General features: G+C 46.5%; 1 protein-coding gene across 1 annotated transcript in view; it reads left to right on the forward strand.

The window, feature by feature from the left end:
• The window catches only part of ahr1b (aryl hydrocarbon receptor 1b), a 50,619-nt gene extending 36,735 nt beyond the window's left edge, over window positions 1-13,884 (forward strand). Inside the window, exons 7-11 of the mRNA XM_048979725.1 lie at window positions 3,649-3,851; window positions 3,976-4,085; window positions 5,731-5,872; window positions 6,217-7,789; window positions 11,603-13,884. Coding sequence (XP_048835682.1) covers window positions 3,649-3,851; window positions 3,976-4,085; window positions 5,731-5,872; window positions 6,217-7,789; window positions 11,603-11,860 — 2,286 coding nt within the window. The 3' untranslated portion in view covers window positions 11,861-13,884. The remainder of the gene's footprint in view (window positions 1-3,648; window positions 3,852-3,975; window positions 4,086-5,730; window positions 5,873-6,216; window positions 7,790-11,602) is intronic.
• Window positions 13,885-14,614: the final 730 nt, after the last annotated feature.

Genomic DNA, 14,614 nt, shown 5'->3' on the forward strand with positions numbered 1-14,614 from the left:
TTAGTGATGTTTAAAAAACTAAATAGCCAGTGTGTAGATTCAGAAGATCATAGCTAGTTAGATGATTAGCAGAACATCCTGCTTCAGCATCTCTTTAATAAGTAATGCATTTACTTAATATTTAGTGTAGTGACTGTTTGTGCCCAACAGGGGGCCCCCAAAACTCAGGGGCCCATGGAAATACATGGTTTGAGTGGAGGTAAACTCTGCTGCTGCACCCCTTAGAGCTGCAGGACTACCATGACCACCCTGTGTAGAGCAAGGCTTCACCCTGTGTAGAGCAAGAAACCTGGCTAGACCCCACCTACCACTGCCCACCCCCTCCACACAGGTGACCCCACCCCCTTATTGCCGCTAATGAGATGTGGTGCCGCAGCAGATCCCCAAGAGATCAGACACAGGTAATCCGCATTAAAGGGGCAGCGGGGTCATGGGGAAAGGACGGGTAATCCTGGCACGGGGGTGTGAGAACCTCCTTAGTACAGCAGGACAGAGCTGTCCCCTGTCTTCCCATGGCGACCCCTGCACGAGCTAACTGGAGGCGATGGCAGTGCGCCCGGAGCTGCTCTCATTTCCATAGCCAGACCCACGTCTTCCTCAAATTTATTGATCATCGCAAGGCCCGTGGTACAGAACTGCAAAAGCAAAAAAAGCCAGCGAGCTTGTCGGGACGGGCTTCCTATAGCAGCCTGGAGGCCTCCAGGCCATCCGAGTTGCAGTTTTTTTAACGGATCGACATCAAAGGCTGTCAGCGGGCGTGGCAGGGCATAGTTTGGATTGTGCGGAGTGCCGTGTGACACAGAAGGACCAGCTTAGTGCCGTATTTATAGATTAGCCAAGTCAACACTTGCTTTGGACCTAATAAGAAAATGACTGAAGTAAACTTATAAAACTCATAAACATTTAATCGCACCGCTTTAAAAGACGCCAGGAACGGTCAAAGTTTGGCTTTCTTTTGCCTTTTTGCTGTTATTTACAGCAACATTTAGTAGACAAAATGGAAAGGAGTAAATATTTTCTAAAAATCTTTCTTATAAATATCTTTGTTTCTTTTTGAACCATTAATGAGTTTTTCAGCGTGCCGCACATGCAGTGAAGTGTTTCAGCGTGGTTGGCAGCACGAAGGGGGGCAAGTAACCAGGCACACTTTACGGAGAATGTGGGGGGGCCGATAGGCATCCCTTCCAACAGGGTGCGCTGTGAGATTCCCTTTCACCCAAAATGCATGTAGGAAGGGTGTAGCGAGGATGGGGGTGGCTGTGTGACTCATTGGCTAAACAGGGTAACCTTGATTGGACACCGTATGTTGCTAAGGGAAAGCTTGAGGAAACCCCAGCATCTGAGGAGGCTTTTTGCAATGGCCATAAGATCAGCCCTTTAGCTTAGTTTTTCCATTACTATACCCATTCCATTCTTATTATGTCCACCACAGCATCAAAACCTCTTAAGAAGGAGTAAAGGGAGTAGGTCATGTGTCCAAGACACTCGGACCCACGTGAGAAGGGGGATGATGCTGACCATTCCCATCTTATCATACTGGATAATGTATCTGGTATTGATGCACACAGTAGTGCTTTAACGTTTTCCATGCTGCTGAAACTCTACTTACAGGGCCTGAGCTCCCAGACGAGAAGTCGGAGAGGCCCGACATCACAGAGCGGTCGTAAAACGCGGGGTCATTACGTTAATCGAATCAGTTTGAGGGCACGGGTTTAAGGCATGGCATCAAACCCCCGTTAGCAAAATAAAATGAATCCTTTGTTGTCGGGTGTGTTTTGGATGAAGGGGATTTGAAAATTGTGAATGACAGTTACCGAGTTGGTAAAGTATTCCCTGGACCGGCTCTCTTCATGGCGCATGTCTTCCATAAGTTATGCCGAATGAGAGCAAGATGGTGCATCGCGCCACTTTAACGTTTCATCTCTCGTACGCTGACAAATCTCCGCCGTTCTGTTTTTCCCCTGCGCCCTCGTGTCGGTGCCCATTCTGGCCGGGCTGCTTTCTGCGGCTGCTCGCGAGCGCATTTCAGATTCATCAAGAAACCGCGGGCTCTCCGTTTCATCTCGGTTTTGGTTTTTTGTTTTCCTGCTCCTCGGGTTCCCGTGCAGAGCTCAGCCCAGATTCGGACGCCGGGGGAAACCGGATACGCGCTGCCTCGCAGAGACGATTCTTGACCGCATTCCTGGCTTAGTCCGCCGTGCCTGTCAAAAAAGCTAACGCTCACAATTAGAGGGCCTGGCACTTCCAGAGAGGCGGCGAGGCGGGGGACCTCATAATGGAGGATTTGTGGTGTCCGCTTTCAGGACGACTGGTAAAACCATCACAAACAAAAAGGGAGCCAGGTAACAGCTCTGAGTACATTTCCCTGAAATGTTTAAAAGACACAAACACCATTAGCATAGTACGCAGCTACCAAGCGCTATCATCAAGCTGGTTCTGAATCGGCTGCTCCGTACTCTCTGGGTTTGTCAGCCGTGTGTCCGTATTTGTGTGTGTGTGTGTGTGTGTGTGTGTGGGGGGGGGGGGGGTGTCTGTCTGTGGAAAGCAGCTACACGAGACACGTCACACAAATCGCACATGAACAGGTGATTTACAGTAACAGCTTGACTGAAAGATTCCTAAAATTAGTGTTATATTGGGACGCAGCCCATATGGAAACTGCAGTTGTGTTATAATGGAATCGCTGGATCTGTGCTCACCTATTTTAGACTTCACAGTCTCAGGCTTAATCACGGCTGAAGCAGAGCTGGCCCACTTTAGCGTCAGGACTTAGAAGATCAAAAAGGGCTGCACATCAGAACCTCTGCCTAGGGTGGTGCTCACCGCCCAGCACCTGCTACACACTGAGGGGTGCATATTAATGCCGCGTTTGCTGCAGAACAGAACCGTTGTTGTGCACTGGAGTTAAGTCTGTTTCCCTGCTATAGCCTGAAGGTACCAGGGGATGATCCTTCTTTTCCCCTCTCTGACAGAGGAATGTGTTTTTCGACCTGGCTGCACCAGGACTGACGTCAGAACAGTCACCAGTAAATCTCAGGGCTGGGGAATGGGGGGGGGGGGTGTTTCCACAGAACAAGATTTTGTAGTTAGCTGGATAATTTAAGCCAGAAGTCAAGACTGTTCAACTGCAATTTTCCTTGCCTACCTCCTACCTCACTAGATGATCATGACTTAAATTTTCCAGCTAACCACAAAATCTTGGTTTGTGGAACACTCCCCTGTTATCTGATAAATATATTGTAGAAAGGATTTAATACTTCTAAATGATGAATTGTCGGTGTCAAGTAAAGTAAGGTGTCACATGGTCATGAAAGTCTAGGTTCTAAGTTCTTAATTAATCAGTTGATTGATTGACACATTTTTCTCTTCTTCTAGTATTTATTTTGTTGGCTGGGAAGCGATGCCGATGTACTGTGATTCGTAGAGATGAAACACTACACCAGGGTTACCCAACTCCAGTCCTGGAGGCCAGAATTCAGCACAGTTGGTATATTTCCATGCTCAAACACATTTTATTTAGCTACTTACCAGGTTTAGTAGGTGTGTTTGAGGAAGGAAATATGCAAAGTGTTCTGGGGAACTGGGGAACCCTTCTCTACACCTTCCGCTAACAGGAAGCATGGCTGTCGTCTTGCTCTCCATCCCCAGGCCCTGAATCTGCAGGGTAGGCTGAAGTTCCTCCTTGGGCAGAACCAGGCATCAGAAGGCACATACCACGTGCCCCCTCAGCTGGCCCTATTCGCCATAGCAACGCCCCTGCAGCCACTCTCCATTCTGGAGATCAGAACCAAGAACATGATCTTCAGAACCAAGCACAAGTTGGATTTCACCCCCATGGCCTGTGATGCCAAGTAATCAAAATCATCTATTATAACTATTGTTCATTTTCTTAGTATTATTGTGTGTTTCTATTATTATTTTTTATATTTCTGCTTTTATTTTTTTATATATAATGGCCTCCGTTCTGTGTCACAGGGGCAAGGTTGTCCTGGGCTACACTGAGGCAGAGCTCCGGGTTCGAGGTTCAGGATATCAGTTCATCCATGCGGCTGACATGCTGCACTGCGCCGAGAATCACGTCCGAAGTGAGATGTTCTTCTGTTATGGGCCTGCCTCTTCAAGAATGAGTGACCATGAGTGATAATTAACTTATAAGATGGCAGTTAGAGCCGTTAAATAATTGAGGTTAAACAGATTGATACTTTGTTCTGTGTTGCCATCTGCAAAATCCTTTAAAGAGAGAGAGGGACAGCAATGTCTCAATTAGGAGGTAAAACTAGGGCAGGACTGGGATTAAATTTCAACCCTGGACTTTGGAGACCCCTACGGTAAATTTTGCCTAGCATTAGGGGGGGGCATGATGAATTTTACCAGGCCACTGGGAAAATGCCTGGTCTGCAAGATGGCCAGTCCAGACCTGCTCGTACCCCCAGAAGTCTTTGCGTTTAACTGGTCTGTGCACTGTTGGGAGACAGCCACGTCACAAAGGGGCCGATGGTAATGCGTCCAGGAACACAAACGGAAATCAAGTGGCTTCCTGCTTGCTGAGTGAACCACTAGTTACAGTTACTCTGGGAATGTTGGCATCGATAGGCAGTCAGACAGCTACATGGATCTTCCATAATCCAACAGCATTGGATTCCTGTGTCAGCAGGAAGCCCAGCACAGGAAGTGGGTCAGCCAGTCGGGGTAGTGTAATAATGACCCTAAAAGGGCTAATGGCAGATGACAGCAAATTAGGGAACAGAAATTTAGAATAGGAAGATACTGGGTGACCTGAATAAAGAGAATAACATAAATATGGGAAGATATGGCTATTTGCGAAAGAGAAGGAGATTTTATGTTATTTTCTCAATTCCACTGGATCGATCTTCCATGTTTCTTGTCAAGGGATGAGAATGATAAACTCACTAAATGACTTATCTGAAAGGCCAAAGTGAGGCAGTCTTCGGGTTTCTGGAGTCCCATTGGCAAAACGGGGCCCCGACATCCACGCTGGGCAGTGAACTGAAGTACGTCATGGCTGGTCTGGGCCTCCACTCGCCGTTTGGAGGAAAGCGGAGTCCTCAGTGACAAGCAGTGACAAGAGGCAAAATGACTGCAGCCAGAAAGCCCCACTTAAAGTCTTCGAGTGTGCTGACGACGCCGGACATCTGCATCTACCTCCGTATCTAAGGGGGCGTGAGATCTATACACTAAGCCTGAAGGTCTGTCTGTCCTGCAGATAGAGGGCATGTCTTTCACTGGGAAAGTACCTGTTTGTCTCTGATGTGGCGTGAGGTTCTTGCATGTAAGCTGCTGAACTCAACGGCAGCACGAAACCCCGCCCTTTCCCAGGCTCAACGGAGGCACGGCCAGGGGCTCATGGCAATTACTCCCACTCTCAGCGTCTCCGCCGGGGTCTCTTGGTTAGTATGAAGCGCCCCCTGCAGGCTCGGCTGTGTCTATAAACCACCTGCAAAGTCCATTACTGGCAGCGTCACCTGTGGAAATGACGGGGTCCTGGTGCCTCACACCTGCACCGAGCCCAAATAATGAGCCCATTCCGGATAAGCTGGGCAGCTGGCTGGTGCTCTTTTGAGCCAGGGGGCCCAACCAAGGACACAGTTGGCCTTTTGAAGATGGCGGTCGGGGGGAACATTAGCGAGTCGAGTGTGTGGGCGAATGTACGCAATAGCTATGTTCCCTTTGTAGCGATGCCAGGGAGTAATTTGCTTAAATCGCTCACAGTGATCAAGACGGGCGAGAGCGGGCTGACCGTGTTCCGACTGCTCACCAAGGACAACCGCTGGAAGTGGGTTCAGGCCAACGCGAGGTTGGTGTACAAGAATGGCAAACCTGACTACATCATCGCCACCCAGAGGCCTCTTGTGTAAGTGCACCTATCTGTACCAGAGCGTAACGTGGCTTTGAAAGGCAGTAATTCAGATTACTCTGCGTCAGTCACACATTGGTTCAGCTCCATGGAAGTCATTGGAGCAGATCCTCAAAAATGGGTTAAACAAAATTATAATAATCCCAACCCCATGGGTTTTGATAAAAGAACTAAGCTACACCAACCTTTGAGTCATGTCAGTGTTCTTTAGCAAATACTTTCCTTAAATTAACTAAAAATAGTTAATTAGTTACTTATTTCTGCCCATTGTCATACACACCCTGCACGTTCATGCATGTGCACTGGAACACGCTAACCAGTGTCATGTGCTGCTCCCCTAGGGAGGAGGAAGGCGGGGAGCATCTGCGGAAGCGCTCCATGCATCTGCCCTTCACCTTCACCACGGGCGAGGCCTTGCTGTATGAGACCAGCTGCCCTATCCCGGGATTCACCCATGCCTTCCCGGGCAGGAGCCGCAGTGACAAGGCCAACAAGGGCCGACTGGATGGGAGTTCCCAAGAGAGCTTGGATCCCAGCTCCCTCCTGGGAGCTATGATGAGACAGGACGAGTCTGTCTACGTGTGCCAGCCTGCCTCACAGCCCAAGCTGACCTTCCACAACAGCCTTCTCAATGAGCTGGGTTTTGGGGCCGCGGGACCTTCTGATGCTGAAGCCAGCAGCACCTGGAGGGCCTCACCTAATGACACCACGCGGCCTGGGCTTGAACCATCAAATGTCGAACCGCTCTTGTCCACACTGGACTCCCTGACTCTGGAGGGCACCGACGATTGCTCCAACGCCGAGCTGTTCAGCGCTTTGGAGAACCTGGGCCTGAATGCTGAGGAGCTCGAGCTTCTGCTATTAGATGAGCGGATGATCCATGTGGACATGGAACCAGAGTATATCCCACCTCTCAATGACCTGCTGACCAATGATGAGATCCTCTCTTACGTCCATAACTCCCTGGAGGGCAAGATAGGAGAGGGAGGTCCCAGTAAGGATGACCAGGTAGCCATCTCCCAGGGAATACCCATCCTTGGGCACACTCCAGCAGATGGTCCCACCCCTTCTCACCAGACTGTGGGGTATCCGTCCAACAGACCACAGGAGCAGGCACCGATTATTCATATTTCACAGCAGATGCAGCAGCACCTAAACACTCAGTCGGTCCTGAGAAGTGTGGATACGCGGCGCATGCAGTTTGGGCCGCTGGTATCAGCCTTACCCGCCCAGCACATTATCACCAAGCCTTTTCCTGCTGAGAAGAAGCCTGTGTGCTGGGAGCAATTGCTCATCGATGGCAGCTGGGCCACCCAGCAGTACCAAATGGGAGGGAATGACCATCCGCGGGGGAAATTGATCCACACTGAGGCCCTGCAAACACACTCAAGCCAGCCGCATAAACACCACTCGCTCCAATGGCCTCAGAGCCAAATCCCTACCCAGCTCCACTCTCAGTTCCAGTGCAAACAGAGTTTTGACAGTGGGGGAGCATCCATGAATGGGATCTGCAATGTTTTCGGGCAGCAGACTGCAGATCAGGGCCCCTGGCCAACTTACAGCTACAGCGGCCCAGGTTCTCTCCACAGCCAGATAGAACTAAGGTCAACTGACCTGTATTATCACAACAGGCAGGTGGCACCTTGCCTGGCCTCTCACTCCAGCACACCTGGGCTTTCCAGCGTGGATTGCAACATGACGCCCGACCCGTCACTGAACCAGCAGTACCATGGAGAGATGGACACAGCCGAGTCTGCCACGTGTTCAACCACAGGTCAAGTCGGGCTCACGTCCACCGGCTTCTCGCAGTACACGGCCCAGAAATCCTCGCCGGTTGTGGCCCGAGCCGAGACGTTTCCCTCTCTGGAGTCACACAGCTTTTTCATCAGCGCCGGTTCACCAGAGGCAAGTGAGGTAAATGAAAAACGGGATTACAGCGTTTTAGTGGGTGTGTGTTTGACCTTTACGAGCTGGCTTGCTGCGACATTCATGTTAATGCTTGTCGCAACACAGATGTGTGCGTCTGCGAGCCTTCCTCCGCTTTTGTGTCTGAAGGCTCTCCTAAAAGTCGACAAGAGCAAACAGGAAAAACACACGTCCGTGTTATCCCATGCGTGTTTACCAGCGCTAGACTAGACAGAAGAACCCTGTAAAATTAAACCACTTGTGTTACTCAATATGGTCTCTTTCTAACAGATTTTGTACCCCTCCGATAAAAGGTTAATCTGTACCAGCGAGGATCACTTACCCAATTTCTGTTGAAGTTAATATTCGGTGACCATCTTGCCTTACCGTGTCATTGTCTCTTAGAATCACGTAATAATGGGGAAAATGAAAGAAAGAATCATCTAACCACTGCTGATGCCACCAGGAAGCGGTTCTCCAGGCATTTTAGCGTGGCTTTGGGTTTCTTGACCTCAGGGTCTGATCTCAGGTGCCGCAGGACTGCAATAGATCAATAGGCCACGCTGGGTCAGATTGCCCTGAGTCCGGCACATGCTGCTCTGCCGTAAATTGATGCGTAGACAGGAGCAAGCTGGCGGGTTGCTGGAATATTTATGAATTAATTATTGCCAGCCCTGTCAACTACAATATTACACTCATCGCATGCAACTGCAATCATTAGCTTTGTTTGTAAACAAAACTGGATCCTTCCTTTCCCACCGGTATTTAAAAACCCAGTAAGTAGTAACAAATGCATAATGGACTACAAATGATTAGAGTAATAATGTTGCGATACCCTTAACTGTTCTCCTTTAGCTTAGCACAATGCTACATGGCTTTGCTATTGGGTGCTACTGTTAATGCTAACAGGATGTAGCTACTGTATGACTTCAGACCCCCCAGCTGACTCTAGCCGCACCTGTGCTGCACAGTATCTTGCATTTACCATGTTTATCCTTCACAAGCCTGCGAATTTCTGCAGTTTAGCCACAGGGTCTCTCTGAAGTCACTCCATCATATGGGAGTCATTACCATCTTCAGCATGCACTGCGATATGGGAATCATTTCCTTGTTTACAAATAACAGTCTTGTTATGGTCATGCACAGTACTTAATATGGCCCTTTGTCTTTTTTAAGTAATGTTTCAGTGTAGTTCAGTCAGATCTTAGTAATGAAGTCCACTCATTACACTATAAAAGCATAAGTGTAACTAATCTATCTTAACACGTGTTTCATGAACAGGCTCATGTGGAAAATCAGCTTGCTGTATGAGGGCCGGTGGTACGGTGGCTCTCTGGGTAGCACTGTTAGCTTATACCTCTATGGCTGGGGGTCTGAATGCCGCGCCCGGAGCTTGTGTGCCCCCCCGTGCTGGGTGGCTTCTTTCTGTAGCCCAGAAACAGGCGGCTGGGTGAATTGACATCTGTAACTTGTTCATAGTTTGGTTGTGCATGTGAGTGCGTTTGCTCTGTAGTGGACAGGCCTCCTGCTACCTCACACCCAGCGCTGCCCATGACACATGACAGAACTTTGTCGATTTCAGGTGCTGAATATCCTGGGAATAAGATTGCTCCAGAACTCTGGCTGCATTACATGAATCTCTCTCCATTTCCTGAACTGTCACTATTATGATGAACTCAATCAAAGCTAATTAATATAAAAATTAGTATGAAATCTACCAGAACCTGACCAAACTACCAAACGCCTGGATCTGAGGGCTCCTGGTACTGACCTTTTCAATGCTGTATGAGAGAATAGTGTTTCTAAAATACCTACTTAACTTCTGAGGGAAGTTTCAGTTTACTTATCAGAATAATCTGTACCTTTATTACATCATCATAATAAAGTAAAAGTTACCTGTCAAAATGTAAATATAATCAATAAATAAATAATTTCATGACAATGGTCAGTGGTCATCTGTGCAAAAGCGGAAATCTATACAGCTTCAGGGTTGGATCTAATCCTCTATAGTCCCAGAAAACATGGACAGAATTCCTACCCGGGGGGTTAAGAAGGTGAAGGATCAGGACAATCAGAATCAGGTGATCTATGTCCATTTCTCAGTGTCTCTAATACCTGCAGCATATACATACATAATTAAGGCAAGACAATAGTCACATACAGCCTGGTTCTTATACACAATGTGCTTGTGTGGTTGATAAAGTCTAACAACACAACCAGCCTTCGTGTACCGGACCGAAACACAGATCAGTGCTGCCGGACCGGCCGGGGAAGGACAGCACGTCTCTCTTTTTGTTTTTGTTCCTGTCCGTTTGTCACACTGTCATTATTCATTTTGCGAAGTGGAAGCCACAGAATCGGCAAAGCAGAGGGAGAGCGAGAGCAGCACAGGTGACGGAACCAGGCCAAGTATCGAGTCTCGCTGAGCGGGTCGGTCCGAGGCTGCCACTGCGGATAGCGACTCACTGGGCTGTGATGGAAACGAACCAGGCGCCAAGGCTGCCGCACTGGGCAGACTGGTGCATTTGGATGCACAATGGGTCGATGCCTCACTTATCCTTTTACATACACTGAGCAGCTTTACAATTAGGGGCACCCCCCACCAACACCCCACGGGCCGTGCCCTCGTCACCTTCCTGCACTAAAGAAAGTGGAGTGGCTTACAAGGTCACCTAATAAATGTGCTGAAAGCGCTAATTGGTTCGTTACAAGCATTACAAGCAGTTTGCGACTGATGTAAGTAATCCGTTCCGCAAACCATTACATAAGTCAGCTTTTACGCAAGTCAGATTCATCTTCCCATTCAAGACACTTTGATGCAAAAAAAAAGTAGAAATATACTAGCAATACACACTTATACTGTATATGGAATAGGTGAACATGTCTCAAATAAGAAGAGGATGTGCAAATGTACTTACGGGCACGTCACCCTTGTGTTTCTGAATATCGCGATATTGTTTGCCTGTGTCTGGATTTCATAAGTTGACAGCTGCCTGCACTGTACCTTTGAGTGCTTGCAGTCCATTTTCTATGGTTCTTATTGGAAGTTTTTCTTAAAATAATATCTGATACTTATTTATTAGCCACGCAAGATAGATAAAAATTTTGAACCAAAGAGGTGACAGCGAGGACCCTGTTCAGTTAGCCGGGGGACAGTCACTGCCCTGCGTTGTCATGTGAGCATACCGTCACCCTACCTCGTTTGCCTTGTACCTCTGGCCAGCATGGTTTATGTTTTAAACTACCATTTCAGTTAATAGGACCTGGATTTCATTCTTCACTGAGTTCTTGCTGTGTGCTGATTGGTCAGTCTCCTGTTATCATGCATGTGTCACTAATGGTAATGTGACCCAGCTGGATGAGTCTCTCAACCAAGGAAGCAAAACAGTCAAAGTACAAGAAGAACGGAGCTATTTAGCCAAACACAGGAGCCTTTCAGTTTTAAAGTTGATTGTAAAACCTGAAGTAGCTCAAAATGTCCTCCCCAACATGGATTATCTGGTCAACTAATACAATTACACATAAAAACAGGTACAGAACGTGAGCTAATTGAGCATTTATGAAAACCACAACAAGGGAATAAATGTTCCACCACATGACCAGTATGGTATAAATGAATTACTCTATTTTCCAGCTACCAGACATATGTATACAGCAGCTGTTGTAAAGGACTTGAGCTGTTGAGCTGTGCGATTGTAATAGTTTGATTAAATCAAGGTGTTTTCATTTACTTTATTTTTCACTGAAAATATGCAGCTGCACGATTCCCGTGCAGCAGACCATGGAAATGGGTCTTTAGCTCATTTTCTTGTCTCTCTGTAGATAGAAAAAGGAGGTCTGCCCAGCAGCACCAGGCTGGCATATGCAGCGGACAGCCTCTTGCCCGACACAGAAGCTACAGGACCCACTGCCTTTTCCCAGCCCTGCCCTGAAGTCCTGCCCAGCAGTACCAGGCTGGCATATGCAGCAGACAGCCTCTTGCCCGACACAGCAGCTGCAGGACCCACTGACATCTCCCAGCCCTGCCCCGAAGTCCTTCACAGTCCTCCAGACATGCTTCCCACCGGCTTTTACGTCTGAGGCAGTATCTGGTTAATCTCTACTGACAAGGATTATGGTCCCCGGATTATTCGGAGGCTCAGTCTTTCAAATAATGGGAAAGTCTGAAAGGGAGAAGCAAACAAACAAAGTCTGCATTGTGTACATGGCTGGTCTTTTGTTTCTTTGGTGTGCTATGAAATCTTCTATGAATTCCCGTGTAGCATAGTGAGCCCAGCGCAAGCGTGGGGCCCAGCGAGTAAACACTAGTGAAAATGAGCTCTCTTTTCTACTGTGATTGGTAAAACTTGACAATTTCACATCTTTTTCCCAGTGATTTCAATAATGGCTGATCGTGGCACCCCGTAACACTTGTGATGTTGGTTTTTCCTTCCCCGGAGTGTAGTGTTCTCATATGAATGGAAAGGTTCCGGTTGAACCATTACCCCTATGGTGGGGGGTAAACGTACGTGCACTGTTTTACTGTGAATATCCCATGGTGTGTTTTAGTGTACTATTCTTGGAATCTGCAGTACAAACAAGGACAAAAGTCTAATATATTTTAAAAGCAGATCAGATGCTGGTGGGTTTTCAAATGCCTTTTTGATTTATGCACTTGTGAAGATTTGAGGCCTGCCTCAGAGGTCCCCCCTCTGTCTGTGTTACTGACAGAAAGGAAATGGCACGACTGAAGGGCATGTGGCTGAGTTTACAGCGTGGCATGTTCATTTCTCCACTGAAGGGGAGGGCCAGATGCCGTATATACCATAGGGGGGCATGTGTGGCTTAGTGGGTTTCACTGCTGTGCCTGGCATCAGAAGGGTGCCGGTTTGAATCCTGTATTTAGCAAAATAGTTAAATCTCCATTGGGTTCTGAGTTAAGGTGCTTAACCAAGGGGCACTGGATGGACAGCTGACCTTGCACTCAGACCCCAAGCTTCACCCCTGTGTGTGTGTGTGTGTGTGTGTGTGTCTCTGTGTTTGTTTGTGTGTGTTTAAAAACAAAAAACAGGATCGTTAAGTGGGGTATGCAAAAAGCACATACTGCAATGTACTTGTACTCATACAAAAGGCAAATAAAGCCTCCTTTCATAAGGTGTTGGTAAGTGTTAAACGTTCCATGAAGAAAAAGAGCAGGGTTAGGGAATGACTAAATACTGTTTATTCTTTATTGTTTTCACAATTTGTGCTGCAAAAACATCACCTCTAAAATTCCTCCAAATATCATTCCCGTAAAGTATTAACCCTTCCCGCAACTCCTGTAGAATGTCTTCATTTCAGATAGGTGTCAGGTCTGAGTAAGGTTAGGTGTGCAGAGGAGAAGCCTGCCCCCATAAGGTGATCACTGATGCTGTTCTGGTTGTAGCAATGATTTGCAATGTGAAGTAAATCCTTTCTCCAGTATTAACTGGGCAGATGCATTTTCAAATGTTTTCTGTACATTGTGAAGATTTAATTTCATGGTGCTGAACAGTGATTTGATTGCTGTAGTTCCAATAATTTGTATTCTGATGAAAATATGACAAGTACGCACAACATGTCTTAAGAATTGTTTGTGATTTGTTTATATATATGGGGACAATAATAATATATACATACATGAAAATGCATCTTCTACAGTACAAAGTTAAAACTGATTAGAAATTATATATAAAAACTAAAGTGACAATCAAATGTTATACAGGTATGTAAATAGTAAAAGTGTTTTTTTTTACATTTGTTGCAAGCACTATTTAAGAAAACAATGAAAAGCTATACGACACTTTTCTCTAAAATAGTCACTAAAATTGTAGTTGTGGGAAAATCTGTATTTGATATTGTATGAAAAGCTATGAAACTATTTATGTTAAAAAAATTTTTGAATTGAGTTGAAAAGAGGATGGTGTCGTACTGGTGAAACCATGAATTTATTCGAGTTTATGATTTTTTTTTTTTCAGTCACGTTAAATTAATTCTATAATGCAACACCCTGAAGGTCATTGCACATGTTGTTTGAAAGAAAGTCAAAATGTTTGAATACTTCTTCAAATGTGTATTTGGGTTTTCAGAAATAAAGAATTTGTGCATTGTCACATTGACTTAAACCTGGTGGTTTTGTAAGTGTATCACCACGGTACCATGGTGGAAATGATTTGTTTGGTACGTCAATCATGCATACTCTGTTTCAGATGCTTTGTGAATTCAGACCGTTACACAACATTATATCCATCACAAACTGCTTATCTATGTGGTTGTTGTGTGTGTGTGTTTGTGTGCGTGTGTGTGTGTGTGTGTGTGTTTACCCATGACCTTGTATGGGACCAGCTGTTGGAAGGTCTCCCCAGGAATGAGATCACATTTGCCTGGTTCCCATGTTTAACATTCCCTTCGCTGTGACACTAGTACGGTTCGTCAAAATAACCACCAAGACAGAGCCCATGCCAGTAAACGAGATCATTTTCAGAGAGTCTCATACATTGCAAACAAAACCTCCATCCATCATTTGTAAATCCATCATAAAGCCTCAATATTTCATAAAACATTGCATTTTCATTTTTGGTAGCGTTACCATTTCTTAAATTTAACACGGTTTTGGCAAAGCAGGAGTACGGATGCTCCTCATCTTATGATGGTGCTACGTCCAAATATGCCCATCATAAGGTGAAAAGTGAAATATTAATATGACGTGACACAATATAGACGGTGGACTTTTGCACAGTACAATATGTTGTTATACAGAGACTGGAAGCGTGGCTGCCTGGATGCTGCCATCTCTCAGCATCCGAGTTTGATGACTGAATGTACGTCACTGTCACA

This window comes from Brienomyrus brachyistius, chromosome 16 (assembly GCF_023856365.1).
Source record: "Brienomyrus brachyistius isolate T26 chromosome 16, BBRACH_0.4, whole genome shotgun sequence".
Lineage (NCBI taxonomy): Eukaryota > Metazoa > Chordata > Actinopteri > Osteoglossiformes > Mormyridae > Brienomyrus > Brienomyrus brachyistius.